This window comes from Microcaecilia unicolor, chromosome 4 (assembly GCF_901765095.1).
Source record: "Microcaecilia unicolor chromosome 4, aMicUni1.1, whole genome shotgun sequence".
NCBI classification, from domain to species: domain Eukaryota; kingdom Metazoa; phylum Chordata; class Amphibia; order Gymnophiona; family Siphonopidae; genus Microcaecilia; species Microcaecilia unicolor.
The window spans coordinates 35,797,239-35,821,128 of record NC_044034.1 but is presented as its reverse complement, the minus strand read 5'-3'; the positions used below and the strand labels follow the sequence as shown (position 1 = coordinate 35,821,128).

The 23,890-nt window shown below is 45.2% G+C and overlaps 1 protein-coding gene across 1 annotated transcript in view; it reads left to right on the top strand.

The window, feature by feature from the left end:
• Positions 1 to 23,890, top strand: part of LOC115468422 (disks large 1 tumor suppressor protein-like) — a 184,348-nt gene that overhangs the window by 142,363 nt on the left and 18,095 nt on the right. The window contains exon 4 of the mRNA XM_030200116.1: positions 23,017 to 23,115. Within this exon, the coding sequence (XP_030055976.1) occupies positions 23,017 to 23,115 (99 nt within the window). The remainder of the gene's footprint in view (positions 1 to 23,016; positions 23,116 to 23,890) is intronic.

The following is a 23,890-nucleotide window of genomic DNA, read 5'->3' as shown; positions in this document are numbered from 1 at the left end:
TTACCAATAAAAAGATTTAAACATAAATGATCTAGATATGGGAATAACTTGTGAGGTAATTAAATTTCCCGACAACACAAAGATATTCAAAGTTGTTAAATGGCAAGAGGATTGTGAAAAGTTGCAAGGTGACCTTAGGAGACTGGGCGTCTAAATGGCAGATGACATTTAATGTGAGCAAGTGCAAAGTGACGTGGGAAAGAGGAACCCGAACCATAGCTACGTGATGCAAGGTTCTGCGTTAGGAGTCACTGACCAGGAATAGAATCTAGGAGTCATCATTGATGAAACTTTGAAACCTTCTGCTCAGTGTGCTGCGGCGGCAAAGAAAGCAAATAGAATGTTAGGTATTATTAGGTAAGGAATGGAAAACAAAAATGAGGACGTTATAATGCTTTTGTATCGCTCCATGGTGCGACCGCACCTTGAATACTGTGTTCAGTTGTGGTCACCGCATCTCAAAAAAGATATAGTGGAATTAGAAAAGGTACAGAGAAGGGTGACGAAAATGATAAAGGGGATGGGACAACTTCCCTATGACGAAAGGCTAAAGCAGCTAGGGCTCTTCAGCTTGGAGAAGAGACGGCTGAGGGGAGATATGATAGAGGTCTATAAAATAATGAGTGGAGTTGAACGGGTAGATGTGATGTGTCTGTTTACGCTTTCCAAAAATACTAGGACTAGGGGGCATGCGATGAAGCTACAAAGTAGTACATTTAAAACGAATTGGCGAAAATATTTCTTCTCTCAACAGATAATTAAACTCTGGAATTCGTTGCCAGAGAATGTGGTAAAAGCAGTTAGCTTAGCGGGTTTTAAAAAAGGTTTGGATAGCTTCCTAAAAGAAAAGTCTATAGAGCATTATTAAAATGGACTTGGGAAAATCCACTACTGTTTTGGGATCTTGCCAGGTACTTGTGACCTGGATTGGCCACTGTTGGGAAGAGGATGTTGGGCTTGATGGAGCTTCGGTCTGTCCCAGTATGGCAACACTTATGTACTTATGACTGGGAGGAGCATGGGACAGGGAATATGGCTAAAAGCACACATATGAGAGGGAACCTACTAGGGTTGTGTTTCAGGAAGGGAATTTGGATTTGAGAGGGGCGTTGTTTCAGTGCTAAGCAGATGAATAAAATAGTGGGCTAGTGTGTTAGTTCACACTTAAAGGTAATAAGTAGAAATGTTTTATTTCTATTCAGTGTTGGGGTGGGAAGCTTGAAACTCAGGTATTCATACCATTTTAATGAGTAATTTTCAAAGGGATTTTACTTGCAGGGATTTTTCACTTGCAGAAAAATCCCTACTGCAGATAACTCAAGCTAAGCTTTAGTAAAAGACCCCCTGAAATCTTTGTGCCTGTGTTTTTTTTATAACCAGCATACTTTGCACAGGGAAAAAATATAGCATAAACACTCCCTGTAGAGTGGGTCTGCTGGGGAATTTTCAAAGAGAATATTCACTTGGACTTTCCTACAGAGAATGAGCTTCCAGGAACTGAGAAATGACGTTCTTTCCATTAACAGGAGAGGGGAGAAGAGAACCAGGAATATGTGCTTTCATGGCTAGTAACACACAATTCCTGCTGTTGTAATGTTCACAAGTTGGGAACACACATTTTGTAGCATTCACCAAACTTCAGTACTCAATTATCACAGTTTATGGTTTATTACAACTTGCTATACCACTCCAGCTGCCATGGCAGAGCAGAACGGTGTACAATCTAAAAACAATTAGAAAAAGGAAAGAAACTCCATTAATAATAGGAAAGATATGCATTCAATAACTGGAGAAACCGAGAGAGTAGGGGAAAAAAAAGACATAAACAAGAGAAGGTTTCAAAGGTCTTTACTGTATCACTCTGGGCTATCTGATGAAGTTTGGTCTCCAAAGTCTTGTTTAAAAAGCCAGGTCTTCAAATTAGTCTTGAAAGACTTAAGTGAAAGGTGACTGTGAGAAGGAGTAGAATATTCCTCAGGAGCTTAACCGAGATTGGATAGCAGAGCCGGTAGTGGGAGGCGGGGCTGGAAGTTGGGAGGCGGGGATAGTGCTGGGCAGACTTATACGGTCTGTGCCAGAGCCAGTGGTGGGAGGTGGGACTGGAGGTTGGGAGGCAGGGATAGTGCTGGGCAGATTTATACGGTCTGTGCCAGAGCCGGTGGTGGGAGGCAGGGATAGTGCTGGGCAGATTTATACGGTCTGTGCCAGAGCCGGTGGTGGGAGGCGGGGCTGGTGGTTGGGAGGCGGGGATAGTGCTGGGCAGACTTATACGGTGCCCTGAAGAGCATAGGTACAAATCAAAGTAGGGTATACACAAAAAGTAGCACACATGAGTTGTCTTGTTGGGTAGACTGGATGGACCGTGCAGGTCTTTTTCTGCCATCATCTACTATGTTACTATCCAGCTTATAATCGAAAGTAATCGCCGGCTATTTCCTGACACAAATCGGGATATAGCCGGCGATTTCGCAAAAGCGGCGAAAAGCGTATAATCGAAAGCTACATTTGTGATAGCTTCGCCGCTTTCCCTTCGCCTCGCCGGCGAAAGTTCAAAGGGGCGTGTTGGCGGCGAAGCGAAGGCGGGACATGGGCAGGCTTGGGCGTGGCTACCAGATGGCCGGCTTTTGCGGATAATGGAAAAATAAAACCCGGCGATAAGCAGTATTTCGCCGGGTTTACTTGGTCCTTTTATTTTCACGACCAAGCCTCAAAAAGGTGCCCCAACTGACCGGATGACCACCGGAGGGAATGGGAGATGACCTCCCCTTACTCCCCCAGTGGTCGCCAACCCCCTCCCACACTAAAATTATTAAAATACAAACCTTTTTTGCCAGCCTGTATGCCAGCCTCAAATGTCATACCCAGCACCCTGACAGCAGTATGCAGGTCCCTGGAACATTTGTTGTTGGTTGCAGTGGACTGCAGAAAGGCAGAGCCAGGCCCATCCCCTCCCCCACCTGTTCCACTTGTGGTGGGTAATGTTGAGCCCTCCCAAACCCCCCAAAACCCACTGTACCCACATGTAGGTGCCCCCCTTCAGTCCTTAGGGCTAGGGTAATGGTGCACACTTATGGGCAGTGGGTTTGGGGGGGGGATTTGGGGGACTCAGCACACAAGAGAAGGGTGCTATGCACCTGGAAGCTAATTTGGTTGTTTATAAAAGATGTTTGAAGTGCCCCCTAGGGTGCCCGGTTGGTGTCCTGGCACGTGAGGGGGACCATTGCACTACAAATGCTGGCTCCTCCCACGGCCAAATGCCTTGGATTTCGCCGGGTTTGAGATCGCTGGCGGTTTTTTCCATTATCACGGAAAAACAAAACTGGCCATCTCAAACCCGGCGAAATCCAAGGCATTTCGCCGGCCCACACCGTATTATCGAAAAAAAAGATGGCCGGCCATCTTTTTTGAAAATATGGTTCCGGCCAGCTGTTGCGCCGCCGCCAAAATAGATTGCCGGCGACCTACAGTGGTGGAAATAAGTATTTGATCCCTTGCTGATTTTGTAAGTTTGCCCACTGACAAAGACATGAGCAGCCCATAATTGAAGGGTAGGTTATTAGTAACAGTGAGAGATAGCACATCACAAATTAAATCCGGAAAATCACATTGTGGAAAGTATATGAATTTATTTGCATTCTGCAGAGGGAAATAAGTATTTAATCCCTCTGGCAAACAAGACCTAATACTTGGTGGCAAAACCCTTGTTGGCAAGCACAGCGGTCAGACGTCTTCTGTAGTTGATGATGAGGTTTGCACACATGTCAGGAGGAATTTTGGTCCACTCCTCTTTGCAGATCATCTCTAAATCATTAAGAGTTCTGGGCTGTCGCTTGGCAACTCGCAGCTTCAGCTCCCTCCATAAGTTTTCAATGGGATTAAGGTCTGGTGACTGGCTAGGCCACTCCATGACCCTAATGTGCTTCTTCCTGAGCCACTCCTTTGTTGCCTTGGCTGTATGTTTTGGGTCATTGTCGTGCTGGAAGACCCAGCCACGACCCATTTTTAAGGCCCTGGCGGAGGGAAGGAGGTTGTCACTCAGAATTGTACGGTACATGGCCCCATCCATTCTCCCATTGATGCGGTGAAGTAGTCCTGTGCCCTTAGCAGAGAAACACCCCCAAAACATAACATTTCCACCTCCATGCTTGACAGTGGGGACGGTGTTCTTTGGGTCATAGGCAGCATTTCTCTTCCTCCAAACACGGCAAGTTGAGTTCATGCCAAAGAGCTCAATTTTTGTCTCATCTGACCACAGCACCTTCTCCCAATCACTCTCGGCATCATCCAGGTGTTCACTGGCAAACTTCAGACGGGCCGTCACATGTGCCTTCCGGAGCAGGGGGACCTTGCGGGCACTGCAGGATTGCAATCCGTTATGTCGTAATGTGTTACCAATGGTTTTCGTGGTGACAGTGGTCCCAGCTGCCTTGAGATCATTGACAAGTTCCCCCCTTGTAGTTGTAGGCTGATTTCTAACCTTCCTCATGATCAAGGATACCCACGAGGTGAGATTTTGCGTGGAGCCCCAGATCTTTGTCGATTGACAGTCATTTTGTACTTCTTCCATTTTCTTACTATGGCACCAACAGTTGTCTCCTTCTCGCCCAGCGTCTTACTGATGGTTTTGTAGCCCATTCCAGCCTTGTGCAGGTGTATGATCTTGTCCCTGACATCCTTAGACAGCTCCTTGCTCTTGGCCATTTTGTAGAGGTTAGAGTCTGACTGATTCACTGAGTCTGTGGACAGGTGTCTTTCATACAGGTGACCATTGCCGACAGCTGTCTGTCATGCAGGTAACGAGTTGATTTGGAGCATCTACCTGGTCTGTAGGGGCCAGATCTCTTACTGGTTGGTGGGGGATCAAATACTTATTTCCCTCTGCAGAATGCAAATAAATTCATATACTTTCCACAATGTGATTTTCCGGATTTAATTTGTGATGTGCTATCTCTCACTGTTACCAATAACCTACCCTTCAATTATGGGCTGCTCATGTCTTTGTCAGTGGGCAAACTTACAAAATCAGCAAGGGATCAAATACTTATTTCCACCACTGTATTTCGCCGGCGACGTCCGATTATTCCCCTCTATGTTACTATTCCAAATGTGGGGACATAGGAAAACAAAGGCATAGTGTCTAGTAGTTTCTAAATGGGCAAATGTTGGGCTAGGGAGCACTAAGCAATGATCATTTATAGAATAAAGAACTCTAGAAGGAGAATAGGGATATGGTAAGACGTGAAAGGTAGTCAGGAGAACCAATCCTATCCCCAACCATCTTAACTTCAGGAAGTCACTGAAAACCAACTAAGAGAGCCTAACCCCCTGACCCAAAGTAACTTTCTACTTCCTGCGACACAGCAAAACTATGGACCGTATTGGACTTTTTTCACCACCCCCTCTTTATTTCTTTGTTGCTTTTACTTATAAGTACATAAGCACCGCCATACTGGGAAAAGACCAAGGGTCCATCAAGCCCAGCATCCTGTCTCCGACAGCGGCCAATCCAGGCAACCCCCTCCCCCCCCCAAAAAAAATTAATAATGCTCAATGGACTTTTCCCTCAGGAATCTGTCCAAATTATTGGGGGTGCTAAGCCCAATGGAAATAACCCCTCCCTGGACACATACAAGGGATTTTCTCAATATTGGGGGTGCTCAAGCACCCACAGCACCCACAGAATTGGCTCCAATGGTCCAAACCTCCTTTATACTATATTGTGTATTTGTATTTTACCGAACTGGAGCCTGCCTCTACAGTTTTGTGTAAGCCACATTGAGCCAGCAACTAAGTGGGAAAATGTGGGGTATAAATGTGTTAAATAAATAATGAAATAAATAAATCCTCCTAAAAGCCTTAAAAGTTAGGAGAGCTATTTTGTAAGTAATCTGATATTCAACAGAAAGCCAGTGTTGGCATTTGAGCAAAGGAGTGATATGGTTTGAATGACGGGCTCAGTAAAGGAGCCTGACAGCAAAGTTTTGCAGTGTCTGTAGTTTTTTTTTTTTTTTTTTAGAGTGGAGCGTGGTAGGCCAACGTAAATGACATTACAGTAACCTAAACATACAGTAAATAAAGAGAGCATGAAGGTATGAAAGTTATTATGATCAAAGAAGCGGCGAACTGTCTGCAACTGATGAAAGGTAAAAAAAAACAAAGCTTTGATAAATGCGAGCTGTGAGGTAAGAATGAAAGGGAGGAGTCCAGAATTACTCCTAAAAAGTGATTATGGAAAGAACCTACGTGAATTAAAAACAGGTGTTAACACATGTTTTAATGCAATTCAATAAATAGACCCTTTGGGAGAGGGAATGTGGGTGAATACTACATGCCAATTACAAGAGATTTGCACCAAAACAAAAAAAACTGTGAGCCTTATTAAGGAGTGTGTGGAAAAAGTCAGTCTTGGCAGTGTAGGCTGGAGGAATGTACCATTTGTCCATATTATCCTCTCTAGAAGGTGCAATGGTTCAATCCAGTTTTTGTATTACTGAGTGACCTCTAGTTGAGGCAGCCATGGGCATAATATACGTATATAAGAAATCATATTAAGGGTTAATTCTGTTTAAAGGTGCTCAAATACTATTTTAAATTCTCAGTCCTGCAGATGAAGGGATGCAAGCTGGAGTTAATTACTCAATGTCTAGCTTGCCGAGCAAAAGGTTAAAAAGGTCAGAGACAGGAATTTCTTTCACCCTTGTGAATGATGAATGCTAGCTCAACATCTGTATACTGTTAGGCATACTGTAGTTTTGTAAGCAGGCATGAGCCAGACATATGACATATTGTAGTTTAAAGATTAGGCAGAAATACTGTTTAGAGAGAGGCAATAGATTAGAATTTAGAAGTTCTTGGTATGTAGAATATGTCTTATAAGGATGCTTACTTTAGAATATGCTGTATTCTGTGTAAATTAATAAGTTTTGTGTCTGTGTAGAATGTCTGTTAAATTCTGTATTACTCTTTGTCTGCTGTTTGAGAGGTCTAAGCAAAGACTGCAGTGAAGAGGTCAAACATGTGTTTTGACTTATCTGCAGTTCTGGCTGGTTCAATGTATAAGCTGATAGGTGAAAGAGGTCAGGACTAGTCAGCTCTCTTCTCCTTGATTAATTATAGGTAAAATGTAGAAATGGTCTTGAAAGTAATAACCCGATATGTATGCCATTAAGTAAGATTGGCCCTTGACCCCTTTAATGAATGCCAGAGTTTAGTTAGCAGTTAGTACTAGGAATATGAGAATAATAAATGTAAGAATATCCATTATCCTCTAAGTGAATCCAGGTTAAGCTATAGATGAGAAATCAATCATAATAACATGTAAGAGACTGGAGCCCAAATGTCTGGTGTAAGGGGCCCCAGGTCACAGGTCAGTTTAGGATGTCTGGAACCTATGTAACTGATATTTGTATGGAGCTGATTGGTTGAGGCAAGGTAATCAATCTATTCCTTAACCAATTGGAGAGTAAGGGGGCTAGGCTAGGCTAGATAGAACTGTATTTAAGTGGGAGAAGAAGCAGTTTACGTCAGAAGGAGCTCAGAAGAAAGAGAAGGACAGAAGGAACAGACAGAAGAAGGAGAAGACAGCATAAGAAGAGAAGCAGCTGAGAGAAAGACACAGAGAGCTGAGAGAAAGACACAGAGAGCTGAGAGAGAGACAAAGAGAGCTGAGAAAGAGAAGAAGAGACTTAATGCTGATGTTCTACTTTGTTTGCTGGCAAATAAAGAAGATTACTCTCTCATTCTGGTGTGCTGTCTGACTCCTGAAGTATCATAAATTCATGCATCAATTCCTGCAACAATTCTTGGTGGCAGCGGTGGGATTCTGAATCCTGCATTAATCCCAGCACCCAACTGACTGGAGAACATTCGCCGGGTATGTATTTTGTATTCTGTATTGTAATTCTAGCTAGAAAATTGTAAACCAGCCCCTCAAAAATTGGGGGAAGGAGAGTCTGATCAACTCTCAGCGAAGGCCCTAGTACCTTCTAGTCTAGTGGAGATTAGAAGCGAAACCGCTTGAGCTTATCTGTATCTGAGAAATCTGAAATTGTTGGGTGGGATTTTTTGTGCAGAATGTGTGATGCGTGAATGTTAAACGAGTGCGGACTTCTTATAGCTGTGTTTCCAATTAACGCGAGTTCAATTGGCCAGCAACGGAAGGAAGCGATTGCTGTCTGTCTACCTAGTGTCTCGAGAGTGCGGACCCCTTACTGCACTTTCAAAAAATCCCCCCCCTCTTTGTGTGTTGTAACTGTAAGCATTATGGGAGGGAAATCGTCTAGACAAATTGATACTCCCCTAGATTGTATGCTTAAGAATTTCAAGAAAGGATTTTTAATTAATGACTATGGACAGACTTTAAGCTCAAGTACTTTAAGAACCTTGTGTGAAGTTGAGTGGCCATCTATGGGAGTGGGGTGGCCCCCTAGTGGCAGCTTAGATATTGAAGTAATCCGGAAGGTTTACAGTATAGTTGTAGGAGAACCAGAATATTCTGAACAACTCCCTTATATAGATTCCTGGGACAGTCTTGTGACTGACCCTCCCTCTTGGTTGAAAACTTATATGGGATCCCCAGTAAAATTCATGTTAGGCCATGTTCAAAGAAAGATTAGAAAATCTAAATTGGAAGAGGGAAAGAGCCCTAGGAAGCCTACCACCCAATCGGTGGCTTCCGCCCCTACCCTGTCTGAGAAACCCATACTCTCTGATGACCCCTCAGATCTTGAGCCACCACCTTATGGCCCATTGTTGGGGTTCCGTGCCGCCCCTAGAGATCCACGCCGCCCAGCCCAAGCTTCTCCAGTACAGGCTTCTCCGGATAGTTCCTCCCCCACTGTGCGAACCCCACCACATCCTAGGTTGGACTTTTCAGCCAGTCTCTACCCTCCTCTGCCACATCCTTCCCTGTTAACCTCCAAAGACCCGCTTTGGGCTCCACTCCCTGACTCCTCAACTCCTGACAGCCCAGCCTCTCCTTCTAATACCCCTCCCCACTCATTAGGGGCCCGGCATCCCTTTCAATGGACTGACTCACCTGTGACCACCTCTCAGTCTATGAGTACCCCTCCCCATCCCTCAGGGTTTCAACCTACCTCCCCTGAATGGGTTAGACCCGCTGCAATCACCTTTGAGCATGATAGGAGGGTAGCTCCTAGCTCTACCTCAGATTCCATTCCCACCTCCTCGAGAGTTCTGCCACTCCGACAGGTAACTACCACTCGACCGGATCCTAATAATCAGGGTCAGGTTATACAGGCACAGGCCTATCAGTATGTACCCTTCACAACCACCGATCTCCTGAATTGGAAGACGCATTACCCCTCTTATACTGAAAAACCTCAGGCAGTGGTGGACCTAGTGGCTAGCATTATGGCCACCCATAACCCAACCTGGACTGATTGTCAACAACTTCTCCTGACCCTCTTCACAACTGAGGAGAGGCGGAAGATTTTGCAAAAGCTGAGGCCATCACGCGGAGAGCGTGTCCCCGGGGGGACACAGGACCCAGAGGGATGGGTTAGAGCTCGGTTTCCTCGCGCAGCTCCAGTTTGGGATCCAAATAATGAGCAGCACTATGAACTGTTGTCTGGCTATTGCCGGGACTTGCTGGAAGGTATGAGGAAAGGCATAAAGAGGCCCATTAATCTGGCAAAGGTTTCTGAAATTCTCCAAGGGGCAACTGAATCCCCTGGGGCCTTTTTAGAGCGACTAATTGAAGCCTACAGAACATACACCCCATTTGATCCTGAAGCCCTAGAAAACCAGAGAATGGTGAATAGCGCATTGGTGGCCCAGAGTATGCCAGATATCCGGAAGAAGTTGCAGCGTCAGGAGGGATTCGCAGGGATGAATACCACCCAGCTAATTGAGATCGCAACCAAGGTTTTCATTAATAGAGATCAGGAGGTGCGCCGAGAGGCTGACCGGAAGATGCAGAAGAAGGCCGACCTTTTAGCGGCAGCCATTACTAATTCCACCCTTAATCGAGGTCGACCTCTAGCTAATGGGAAGCCAAAGTGGGACGCCGGACCGCCAGCCAGGCCCCGAGATTCCTTCAATCAATCCCGGCCAAGGGGGGAGAATCCCAGACCAAGATTGGAGAGGGACCAGTGTGCCTACTGTAAGGAAAGAGGGCACTGGAAAGATGAATGCCCCCAGAGGCGCCAGGGACTGAGAAGGGGACCAGGAGATCGAGGAAGCCGAGGCCGAGTTCGAGAGGGAAGATATGAGCCTCCTGAATCTGACATCATCGGGATAGCAGAGATGGCAGAATGGGACGAATAGGACAGACCGGGTTCCTACAAACTGGGCTCCCAGGAACCTATGGTCAAGTTAACTATAGGGAGCCGCTCAATTCCATTCATGATTGATACAGGAGCTGAACATTCTGTTGTGACGGAGCGATTAGCGCCTGTGTCTGGAAAAACTGTCCGAGTGGTGGGAGCCACGGGGGTGCAGAACCGGAGGCCCTTTCTGACAACCCGTAGATGCCAATTAGGCTCACACACAGTCACTCATGAATTCCTGTATATGCCAGACTGTCCAATCCCTTTGTTAGGTCGAGACCTGCTGTCCAAGCTTAGGGCCCAAATTTCCTTTGACTCTGATGGCCAGACTTCAGTCTCCTTTCGGCCCCCGATATCCAGCCCTAAGGGTATATTGAGTTTCTGCTGCCCCCTTGAAGAAGAATGGCGGCTGCATCAGTCACAGGGCCAAGTTGACCTACCCCTGGCAGATAGCTTTCAAGTCAGAGGGGTATGGGCAGAAGATAATCCCCCAGGGTTGGCCCGAAATATTCCTCCTGTCCATGTAGACTTACTTCCAAGTGCCCGGCCAATCCATCTTCGCCAATACCCAATTCCCAGAAAGGCTCTGGAAGGGATCCAAGCACACCTGAATCGTCTGTTATCCCATGGAATTATTCGTCCTTGTCAGTCTCCATGGAATACGCCACTATTGCCAGTTCAGAAGCCAGGGACTGAGGACTACCGGCCAGTCCAAGACTTACGAGTGGTCAACAAATCCACTATCTCATTACACCCTGTAGTGCCTAATCCATATGTCCTGCTAGGATTGATACCTTCTGGAGCTACCCATTTCACGACACTAGATCTAAAAGATGCCTTCTTTTGTATTCGGGTGGCCCCCGCCAGTCAACTGCTTTTTGCCTTTCAATGGGAAAACCCAGTAACAGGAAGGAAGCTTCAGTATACATGGGCCCGCCTGCCACAGGGGTTCAAGAACTCCCCCACCATTTTTGGGACTGCCCTAGGACAAGACCTTAAGACTTTTAAATCTGAGCCTTCCAGGCGAGTTTTACTCCAGTATGTAGATGACCTCCTGATTGCAGCAGTGACCCAGGAAGAGTGTTTTGAGGCTACCAGAGAATTGCTGGAGCTACTCTTGGATGCAGGCTATAAGGTCTCACGCTCAAAGGCCCAACTTTGTCAGTCAGAAGTGAAGTATCTGGGCTTTTGTATTTCCCAGGGAAGTCGGAGACTGGATGTCAGTAGGAAGCAAGCAGTTGTTGCAATTCCCCAACCCAAGTCCAGAAGAGAAGTTAGGGAATTTCTGGGAGCAGCCGGATTCTGTAGAATTTGGATTCCAAATTTTGCATTGATGGCGAAACCCCTTTACCAAGCCACAAAGGGGGGTGAAAAGGAACCATTTGAATGGGGACCTACAGCTCAACAATCCTTCATTGCCATAAAGAAAGCCCTACTCCAAGCCCCTGCGTTAGGCCTTCCTGATGTGGAGAAACCTTTCTCATTGTATGTCCATGAGCGACAGGGGGTTGCTCTGGGTGTGCTGACCCAGATGATGGGATCCTGGCAGAGGCCTGTTGCATACCTGTCTAAACAGCTGGATGGAGTGGCTAAAGGATGGCCAGCCTGCATGAGGGCCATTGCAGCAACAGCCTTACTGGTCCAGGAAGCTGATAAGCTGACCTTGGGGCAAGAACTGGTTGTTAAAGTCCCCCACGCAGTTCTTACCCTCATGGAGCATAAGGGCAACCACTGGTTTACAAATAACCGCATGGTTAAGTACCAAGCTAGTTTGTGTGAGAATCCACGGATACACCTGGAAACAGTGGCTACATTCAATCCCGCCACTCTTTTGCCAGCATCTGAGGGACCACCGGATCATGACTGTATCCAAACCATGGATGAAGTGTATTCCAGTCGACCAGATCTTAAAGATGTTCCGTGGAGGGACCCAGATGTAATTTATTTCACAGATGGAAGCAGTTACGTGGAGAACTCTAAGCGATTGGCAGGCTATGCTGTGGTGACAGAAGACAAGGTGATAGAAGCAAGAGCCCTGCCCCAAGGAACTTCAGCCCAGAAAGCAGAACTTGTGGCCCTCATACGAGCTCTGGAGCTAGCAGCAGGACTGGTAACCAACATTTATACTGATTCCAAGTATGCCTTCACAACTCTACATGCTCATGGAGCTTTGTATAAGGAAAAGGGACTCATAAATGCTGCAGGCCAACCTGTTAAGTATGGACCTGAAATACTTCAGCTGCTAGAGGCTGTTTGGGCCCCTAAGAAGGTAGCTGTCATTCATTGCAGGGGACACCAAAGGATAGATACTCCAGTGGCCCGAGGGAACCGCCATGCTGATCGGGTGGCCAAGGAAGCTGCTCGAGGACCCCCAGCAAGTACTGTGACTCCCCTGTTCCAAATTCGATTGCAAGAATGGACGCCTATGTATACCCAAATGGAAGAGAAATGGGCTCAAGAGGAAGGTGCGGTAAGGAGACCTGATGGCTGGTTACATCTCCCTGATACCAGAGTTCTGGTGCCACGCCACCTAGCTTGGCCTGTAGTGTCTCAAGCTCATGACCTATCGCACTTAGGGAAAACAGCACTAGCCCGCCTACTCAGTCGAGTAGTGGTGCTGGAAGGATTGGATAGTCTGGTTGCCACTGCCTCTGCCCGATGTACTCTCTGTGCCCAGAATAATGCTCGTCAGGGACCCCGTATTCCACCAGGAGTTCAGTCTAGAGGACTAACACCCTTTGAGTCTCTAGTTATAGACTTCACAGAAATGCCCAGGAGCGGTAGGCTCCGATACCTCTTGGTCATGGTCTGTACCTTTTCTGGGTGGGTGGAAGCATATCCTACAGTTACTGAGAAAGCCACAGAAGTAGCTCGAGCCCTCCTTAGAGATGTCATCCCCAGGTATGGACTGCCCCTTGCCATAGGTTCAGATAATGGTCCCGCCTTTGTTGAAGCTACACTTCAGGCCCTGTCCCGCGCATTGCGCATTACCTGGAAATTGCATTGTGCTTATCGTCCCCAGAGTTCAGGGCAGGTTGAGCGGGCAAACAGAACCTTGAAAAATAGCCTAGCAAAGATTTGTCAGGAAACCCAACTGAAATGGCCACAGGCACTGCCACTAGCCCTCTTCCGCCTCCGATGCACTCCAACTAAAGGAACAGCCCTCTCTCCCTTTGAAATTGTGTATGGGAAGCCCCCAGCCATTTTGCAGGGAATTAAGGGAGATATAGGGACTTTAGGGTCTGCCCAGGTGCAGGAGCAGGTAGCCCTCTTGGGCAGGATAATTTCTGAGCTTCAGTCTTATGTGAGAGAAATAAACCCTGTCCCCTTCCAGGCTCAGGTACATTCCTTCCTGCCAGGGGATAGAGTTTGGGTGAAAGACTGGAGGCTCCAGCCTTTGGGGCCCCGATGGAAAGGACCTTTTACTGTTTTGCTTTCTACCCCTACAGCTGTGAAGGTTGCAGGGATAACTCCATGGGTCCATTGGTCTCGAATTAAGTCTGCTGACCAGACTGAGCCCAGCACGGATCAGACGGAGCCTAGACAGTGGAGAGCAGAAAGAGATCCAGCGGAGCCATTGAAGTTGCGCTTGACCCGAACCAAAGAATCTACTAGCTGAAAAGAAGGGTCAACTGCATACTGCAGGAGCTGCTGAACTTCGGCTTCACACTGAGACTCTTTCTTGCCTAGATTCTGGCTTTCTTGGAATTTGAGAGCTTGATCCTTGTCAGTTGAGGGTCTATCCCAACTGGTATAAGAACTCAAAGACTGAGAACATTATATGAGAGTAATCTGTGATTAGCACAGACTGTTGAAATATTATTGCTTAATTAGTTTGCTGTATTTGTTTTAAGATTAGGAAGAAAGAAAATGTTAGTAGTTTGGATGCTTTTGTTGTTTTCTACTCCTTGCCTCCTTGTTCCTAAAACCCCAACTCGTTCCAACCTTTGGTTACACTCAGTCCAGGAACTAATTAGCCAGGCAAAGATTACTTCCCCTTGTATTGTGTGTTCCCGATTTTCTCCTATACTACAGATGTCCCAGCTGTTCCTGTCCCTGTGCAGCTCCCAGCTCTTATACCTCCCTACTTTTCGAGTTCAGGTCCTTGGAGCCAGGATTATACTTGGTGGTCCTTTTATAATGCTACTTCCCCTCTGACTCTTCTCTAAGGCCAGTTTTACGTTCTCCCTATCCAGCTTCTGGAGTGTTTTGTTTAACAAGAGACATCTCAACTGTTCTTCCCATTCCCTGTAATTATACTAATGTTCTCCCAGAGAAGGAGGAACCTGTGTGGGTAGTTTCTCAGGTACTCCTATGTGCCCTACTACCATACCTGTAGATATGACCAAGGTGATTATCTGGCTCCTAACTATACTACTGCGAAGACTATAGTGTCCCATCCTATTTTCTACTTTCATAAGTCCCCGGGGTATGAAGGGGTTGCATCATATGAGCGGTCTGTCACAATTGGGGATTGGCACCTATGGTGTACAAAGTCTCCATTTCTTCTTCGTTCCCCCTGGGATAGGGGCTCGCATTATGGGCATCCTATCTCCATCCTGTGCCTACATTATTGGGAACTTTCGTCGCCCTCTCCTTGGTCTTACTGGCTCTGTGATAATGTCCTCCACATGATTCTTCCCCCCACATATGATTTTTGTGTATTAGTAACCTTGAATTATTTTCCTAAAGTTATTCCTCTTCTCAAACCACCATCCCCGCACCGCTCTAAGCGAGAGGCCTTGTCTTTACCCTCCTCCGTTGCCACAGAGGATGAGGCGATTGAATTAGCCCTCCAGTATATCAATTCTACTTATCCTCTGACTAAAAAGAGACTTGTAGCCCTTTTCTGCCACGGCCTGGATTCAATTGGGAAGCCCGGTCGCGGGTGTATTACTGACTAGGTATGGCTACCCGGAGACTTCAATCCCTACTTCATGTTCTAGTTCATGAGCTGAACGTGGTAGTCAATGCATTGCAGGATCAAATTAATGAATTAAGTATAGTTTCTCGGTATAACCGTATGGGTCTTGACTATCTCTTTGCAGCCCAGGGTGGCCTCTGCACAGTGCTAAATTCTTCAGAGTGCTGTACCATTGTCATAAATAGGACGCATGTAGTTAGGCATGCCATGGATAAAGTCCTACAGTTGGCCAGCCTTAATGTGGAGGATTACCGAGGAGGATTAGACCTTACCTCCTGGTGGTGGTCATTGACCTCCTGGATACGTCCCTTGTTTATTTCCCTAATAGTCTTAGTTTTAGCAGGGTTGTTGTTTTGTTTCCTGGCCTCATGTGCTTCAGCAGTATGCCGTCGGACCTTAACAAGTAGGGTAATGGTGGTTCATAAGTCTATTCCTAGTTAGGATCACTATAATCTCCAGAGTTTGAGTAGTGAGACTTATCTCTGCATAAGCTGATTTTAGTCTCAAAGGGGGGAAATGAGGCAGCCATGGGCATAATATATATAAGAAATCATATTAAGGGTTAATTCTGTTTAAAGGTGCTCAAATACTATTTTAAATTCTCAGTCCTGCAGATGAAGGGATGCAAGCTGGAGTTAATTACTCAATGTCTAGCTTGCCGAGCAAAAGGTTAAAAAGGTCAGAGACAGGAATTTCTTTCACCCTTGTGAATGATGAATGCTAGCTCAACATCTGTATACTGTTAGGCATACTGTAGTTTTGTAAGCAGGCATGAGCCAGACATATGACATATTGTAGTTTAAAGATTAGGCAGAAATACTGTTTAGAGAGAGGCAATAGATTAGAATTTAGAAGTTCTTGGTATGTAGAATATGTCTTATAAGGATGCTTACTTTAGAATATGCTGTATTCTGTGTAAATTAATAAGTTTTGTGTCTGTGTAGAATGTCTGTTAAATTCTGTATTACTCTTTGTCTGCTGTTTGAGAGGTCTAAGCAAAGACTGCAGTGAAGAGGTCAAACATGTGTTTTGACTTATCTGCAGTTCTGGCTGGTTCAATGTATAAGCTGATAGGTGAAAGAGGTCAGGACTAGTCAGCTCTCTTCTCCTTGATTAATTATAGGTAAAATGTAGAAATGGTCTTGAAAGTAATAACCCGATATGTATGCCATTAAGTAAGATTGGCCCTTGACCCCTTAATGAATGCCAGAGTTTAGTTAGCAGTTAGTACTAGGAATATGAGAATAATAAATGTAAGAATATCCATTATCCTCTAAGTGAATCCAGGTTAAGCTATAGATGAGAAATCAATCATAATAACATGTAAGAGACTGGAGCCCAAATGTCTGGTGTAAGGGGCCCCAGGTCACAGGTCAGTTTAGGATGTCTGGAACCTATGTAACTGATATTTGTATAGAGCTGATTGGTTGAGGCAAGGTAATCAATCTATTCCTTAACCAATTGGAGAGTAAGGGGGGCTAGGCTAGGCTAGATAGAACTGTATTTAAGTGGGAGAAGAAGCAGTTTACGTCAGAAGGAGCTCAGAAGAAAGAGAAGGACAGAAGGAACAGACAGAAGAAGGAGAAGACAGCATAAGAAGAGAAGCAGCTGAGAGAAAGACACAGAGAGCTGAGAGAGAGACAAAGAGAGCTGAGAAAGAGAAGAAGAGACTTAATGCTGATGTTCTACTTTGTTTGCTGGCAAATAAAGAAGATTACTCTCTCATTCTGGTGTGCTGTCTGACTCCTGAAGTATCATAAATTCATGCATCAATTCCTGCAACATAGTAACATAGTAACATAGTAGATGCACGGTCCATCCAGTCTGCCCAACAAGATAACTCATATGTGCCACTTTTTGTGTATACCTTACCTTGATTTGTACCTGTCTTTTTCAGGGCACAGACCGTATAAGTCTGGCCAGCACTATCCCCGCCTTCCACCACCGGCTCTGGCACAGACCGTATAAATCTGCCCAGAATTATCCCTGCCTCCCAACCACCAGCCCCGGCACAGACCGTATAAGTCTGCCCAGCACTATCCCCGCCTCCCAACCACCAGCCCCGCCTCCCACCACTGGCTCTGCCACCCAATCTCGGCTAAGCTCCTGAGGATCCATAATAATAATGTATGTGATCAATTTTGAGATATGCACCAAAACAAAAAACTGTGAGCCTTATTAAGGAGTGTGTGGAAAAGGTCAGTCTCCGCAGTGTAGGCTGGAGGAATGTACCATTTGTCCACATTATCCTCTCTAGAAGGTGCAGTGGTTCAATCCAGTTCTTGTATTACTGAGTGACCTCTAGTACTTACAGGAGTTGGAGTTTTAAAGGGAAAGAGCTCTTCATCTCCTTTTCCCTTGCTTTAATTTTGCAGGCCAAATACCCTGGTATTGGATCCACGATATTCTTTTGAACAGTAGTTGCCAATCCACAGCTTGGTGTTGGTGTTCTCCCTCTCTATTTTGGTATTTTTATTTGTAATGAATTTTGTTCCACCTTTTTTAAGGAAAGAATAGAGAGAGGGGTTGTCCAAGAATTAGGCGAAAAGGTTTTTCTTCTAGGTTCTTTACCCTTGAGGGAAAGAGCCCGGTGACTGAAGTTTTAGACATATGTGTGACTGCGGGTTTTAGTGACCTTGCAGTTCACTCCTTTGTCATTCAGCCTGAGGGACTCAGTATCAACATGGCGGAAATTCTGTGGAGGAGGGGGAACCCATGCGGTTTCACAGTTGGAGAAGATTTGAGAGCTTCCCATACGAAAGGAGAAGAGTTTCGAGTCAAAACCAAGGAGTGGATTCCATGTACCCAAAAATGTATAAGAAGGAAAAATGTTATCATCTACCCCAGGAAGATCCCTAAACTGCAGAAGGGAAAAGAGGGATCACTAAGCAAATGTTTCAAGAAAAGAACAAGTATACTAATAGAATGTTTCCTGTTATTGCTGCTGCTGCAAACAAACAAACAAACACACAAATAAATAAATATATCTATATCTATATCTATATCTATATATATATATATATGTAGGAATTCTTTATTAGATTGTAGCAATCCACCAGCATGTGCGTACCTTTGCAGAAGTAGCCAATGAAATCTGAATAGTATGTACTCTGTTCTGACAATTGGGCTCATTTTCAAAACAGAAAAACATCGAAAAAGTGACATAAAGCAGCATTTGGACGTTTTTCTTACAAAAAGTCCAAATCAGTATTTTTGAAACCTATTTTTAGACGTTTTTCTATGAAGTCTGTCAGAAGTGTGTCCAAATCTCAAGGGGGCATGCCAGGGACGTGTTCAAGCTTGGGCATGGGTGTTCCTAAGACGTTTTCCAGCTATAATGGAACAAAACAAAATCATCCAGGACTGAAACGTAATGTGTTGAGCTAGACCTGTTTTTATAACGAATAAGGCACAAAAAGGTGTCCTAAATACCCAGATGACCACTGGAGGGAATTTATTTTAGTTACATTTGTACCCTGCACTTTCCCACTCATGGCAGGCTCAATGCAGCAGGCAATGGAGGGTTAAGTGACTTGCCCAGAGTCACAAGGAGCTGCCTGTGCCGGGAATTGAACTCAGTTCCTCAGGACCAAAGTCCACCACCCTAACCACTAGGCCACTCCTCCACTGTTGTTACTATTTGAGATTCTACATGGAATGTTGCTATTCCACTAGCAACATTCCATGTAGAAGTCAGCCCTTGCAGATCACCAATGTGGCCTCGCAGGCTTCTGCTTCTGTGAGTCTGACGTCCTGCACATACTTGCAGGACGTCAGACTCACAGAAACAGAAGCCTGCGCAGCCTTCTACATGGAATGTTGCTAGTGGAATAGCAACTTTCCATGTAGAATCTCCAATAGTAGCAACATTCCATGTAGAATCTCCAATAGTATCTATTTTATTTTTGTTACATTTGTACCCTGCGCTTTCCCACTCATGGCAGGCTCAATGCAACTTACATGGGGCAATGGAGGGTTAAGTGACTTGCCCAGAGTCACAAGGAGCTGCCTGTGCCAGGAATCGAACTCAGTTCCTCAGTTCCCCAGGACCAAAGTCCACCACCCTAACCACTAGGCCACTCCTCCACTTCAATCAGGGATGACCTCCCCTTATTCCCCCAGTGGTCACTAACCCCCTCCCCCATCCACCAAAAATGATGAAAAACATTACTTGCCAGTCTCTATGCCAGCCTCAGATGTTAAACTCAGGTCCAGCATGCAGGTCCCTGGAGTAGTCTAGTGGTGGGTGCAGTGCACTGCAAACAGGTGAACCCAGGCTCCTACCCCCCCCTACCTGTTATACTTGTGGATGAAACTGTGAGCCCTCCAAAACTCACCAGAAACCCATTGTACCCACATATAGGTGGCTCCTTCACCCTAAGGGCTATGGTAGTGGTGTACAGTTGGGGGTGGTGGGTTTTGGGGGGCTCAGTAGATAAGGTAAGGAGCAATGGTAAGATGTGTACCTGGGAGCATTTTATGAAGTCCACTGCAGTGCCCCCTAGTGTGCTCTGTTGCTTTCCTGGGATGTCAGGGGGACCAGTGTACTAAAAATGCTGGCTCCTCCTACTTCCCAATGGCTTGATTTTTTTTCGTTTTGCACTCGGACTTTTTTGTTTTCGAAAATGGATCAAAAATCAAAACATCCAAATCACAAAACCTTGTATTTTCAAAAATAAAATATTGACGTTTTTCTTTTTTGAAAATGACCGTCTTTCCTATTCAGATTTTGGACGATTTTTGCAAAACGTTCAAAGTCGGACTTAGACGTCATATTGAAAATGCCCCTCCACGTAGCCCAGTGGTTCCCAAACCTGGTCCTGAAGGCACCCCAGCTTGTCAGGTTTTCAGGATACCAACAACGAATACTCATGAGGGAGATCTGCATGCACTACCTCCACTGCATGCAAATCTCTCATGCATATTCATTGTGGATATCCTGAAAACTTATACACAGAAAAGAGGATACATCCACAAAAAATAGTGTAAACTCAACAGTCTACAGACTGTTCAGACAAAAAGTATTGGGGAATTTTTCCCAGTCTGCAGACAACTCTGAGGTCTTTTTCCCGTATTACCACTTTTAATTTATTTATTTATTTATTGTATTTGTACCCCACATTTTCCCACCTTTTTGCAGGCTCAATGTGGCTTACAGAGTATGGAAATGAAAACGTCGTTACATGATTTGAGAGAACAAAAGCAGTCAATCATAAGCTGAGGTGAAAGAGGAATTCAGATGGAAAGGTGTTAGGTAAGGTCGTGTGAGAGGTGTTTTAGGTGTGCTTGGGTAGTTTAAGGAATGATATGTTTCATTGAGGGTGACTTTTGTAGGCTCTGTTGAAGAGATGTGTTTTCAGAGCTTTGCAAAAGCTTGTTAGATTGGTTATGGTTTTCAGGGCCATGGGTAGTGCGTTCCAATATTGTGTGCTTTTGTACGCAAAGGTAGTAGCATACGCCTGTTTGTATTTCATTCCTTTACAGCTGGGGAAGTTCAGGTTGAGGAATTTGCGGGCCGATCTTTTGGCATTCCTGGGCGGTAGGTCCACTAGGTTTAGCATATAGAGTGGGGCATCTGCATGAATGATTTTGTGTACAGTCGTGCAGATCTTGAACTCAATTCGTTCCTTGAGCGGGAGCCAGTGCAGTTTCTCTCTGAGGGGTTTCGCGCTTTCATATTTAGGTGTTCCAAAAATGAGTCTGGCTGCGGTGTTCTGGGCTGTCTGGAGTTTCTTGATGGTCTGTTCTTTGCAGCCTGCGTACAGAGCGTTACAGTAGTCCAAGTGGCTTATTACTAGTGACTGTACTAGGGTGCGGAAGATGTTTCTTGGGAAGAAAGGTTTTATTCTTTTGAAGTTTCATCCATTGTTTTGTTGAGTTTATCCTGAAAACTTACTGGCTGGATGCCTCCAGGTTTGGGAACCACTGATGTTGCCCAGTAGCACCAAAGCTTAAGCTTTTGGATTGGAAGGATGTGTAAAACTCTGAGTTAAGGGAAGGGCCTTGTCTTTTGTCCCAGAGAGGGTGGTCCAGCACGGAGGAAATATAAAGCTATACTCAGTGGGTTGCTTTTGGCTCCGTAATAACTGGGAAATCATATGTGTAAACGAAGGCTTGAGATTTCTTGAGATATTTATCAGTGCTTTGGTGGAATCCGTTATGTTCTAGCAAAACACATGGGGGGCTCAAATTCCTTCTCACCACTGTTGTATATTGTGTTTAGAGTCAGGTGGCTAGATAGAGACTGGGCTGAATCAGTTCCGATTTTTATCCTGTTGCATCTTTGGAATTATATTTTCAGTTTCTCAGAAAAAATAAGTTTACACTTCCTTATTTATAAACTGGAGGAGGACTAGGACTCTCCCTTATGACACTGAGGGGCCCTTTTACTAAGTCGCGTAGGCGCCTATGCACCAATTCAGAAGTACCGCCTGGCTACCGGGTGGCCCGGGCAGTAATTTCATTTTTTAAAATGCGTCCATTACGCGTGCCAGAAACTTTCTGGTGTGCTGTGCTAACCATATGGTAATTGGCAGTGTACGCTCGCTTACCACCCGGTTAACGCATGAGACCTTACCGCTAATGGCAGTAAGGTCTCAGGCCCAAAATGGACGTGCACCAATTTTTATTTTGCCCCACGTCCATTTTCAGCCCCCCCCCCCCCCCACACAAAGGCTTTTTTTTGCAGGTGCGCTGAAAAATGGACCTGCGCACGTCCAATACACGCGTCTATTATCAGCGAAGGCCATTTTTCAGCGCACTTTAGTAAAAGGCCCCCTGAGATATTTGGTCTAGAAAAAACACACTTGCCATTGAATTTTAACAGGTCTCTTCAGTTCAAAACAGGAAACAGACAATAGCTTATAACGCTAGATACAAGGAACTGAACAATGCAGTTCACCAAAAGATCATTAAGTTTCACTGTTCTTTGACTATACATACGTATGCCTTAATAAACTATACCGTCTCTAGTCCTTCCTAGTTTACTAGATATATCCAATTCTGCGTGTTCCTGTTCTTTGTATTCCATAAAGTTAGTCTTTATATTTTCTCAAACCTATTCATTATTCTTCTAATTTTCTGTTAGTTTCTTCAGTGGAGCACAGCTTAGCAGTTTGTGACCTATAATATAATAATGGATTAGGTTTCCATGGCAATAAACCCAAGTTATAGAGTGTGATCCCTAAAAATTGTTTATGAAATCTGTTCCTGCCAGGGACAGACTGACCATTCGGGCAATCAGGCAGTGCCCGAGGGCCCAGAGGCTCTGCCCGATGCCCGGCATGCTGCTGGTGATCTAGTGGCCTCTGCAGTGTGTGTGTGTGTGTGTGTGGGGGGGGGGGGGAACAAGTTCTTTCCTGCCCAGCCTGCTGGGCTGCCGCTATTCCCCCTCCCCAAAATGGTGGCCGAGACTCCCTGTGGAAGTTTCGCGAGACTCCCAAGACCTCCGAGACTACCACGGGAAGTCTTGGCTGCCATTTTGAAAACATGGCGGCCCCAGCAAGTGGGGGAATAGCGGCAGCATAGCGGGCAGGAAAAAACATGCCCCCCCCTGCAGAGACCACCAGACCACCAGAACCCCTCAGGTAGGACCGGGGCAGTGGGGGCATCAGCTGCGGTGGCAGGGGCAGCGGAGGGGGGGAGGGGTGTTGGGCAGAGGCTGGGTGGTGGACCCAAACCACCCTCAGTCCGCCTCTGGTTCCTGCCCATTTGGAACAGTCTATGTATTTTATGAGAGGTGTAAAGTGAGGGGAAACTAGGTGTAATCATACCTAATATTTTTCTCCTATTTATATTATTTAGGCTTCATTGTTCAATGGTTCACACAGATGTGTCCTATATGAAGCGCCAAACAAAGGGAACATACGCCATGAAGAGAATACTGAAGGGAAGATGAGAAGAGTAAGTACTGGTGTATTATGTGGTATTTTCACTGGCTGTTGTAGGGAAACCTTGATTTCCAGTAGTGTTGATTTTATAGTGCTTTGTTATATGGCGTCTTAAACCTGAACAGTATTGTATCTTATGACATCATATATATGACAAATATTATATGGCATCTTGTTCCTAAACATGCTCAGTTTTGAGTGGTGGCAGGGAGAATTATTTCACCGTTGATATTATCTTATTAGATAAAAATGGGGCTTAAATGTTCTTCTAAATGTTATTTGTTCAAGAAATCCGTAAATTTATTTTTATATCATTTTCGTAAAGAAGCCATTGTTATTCTTTTACTCATTTTTTTTACCTTGTATTACTTAAGTTGTGCTATCAGTATTTTACTGCTTGTATGGCAGCTTAGAAAAAGGTTCTTGCAGAGAATATTGACTATCCTATTACAGTATATGAATGGTTATTATAAGTACATAAGTATTGCCATACTGGGAAAGACCAAAGGTCCATCAAGCCCAGCATCCTGTTTCCAACAGTGGCCAATCCAGGTCACAAATACCTGACAAGATCCCAAAAAAGTACAAAACATTCTATACTGCTTATCCCAGAAATAGTGGATTTTCCCTAAGTCCATTTACTAATGGTCTATGGACTTTTTCTTTAGGAAGCCATCCAAACCTTTTTTAAACTCTGCTAAGCTAACCGCCTTTACCACATTCTCTGGCAACGAATTCCAGAGTTTAATTATACGTTGAGTGAAGAAAAAGTTTCTCCGATTCGTTTT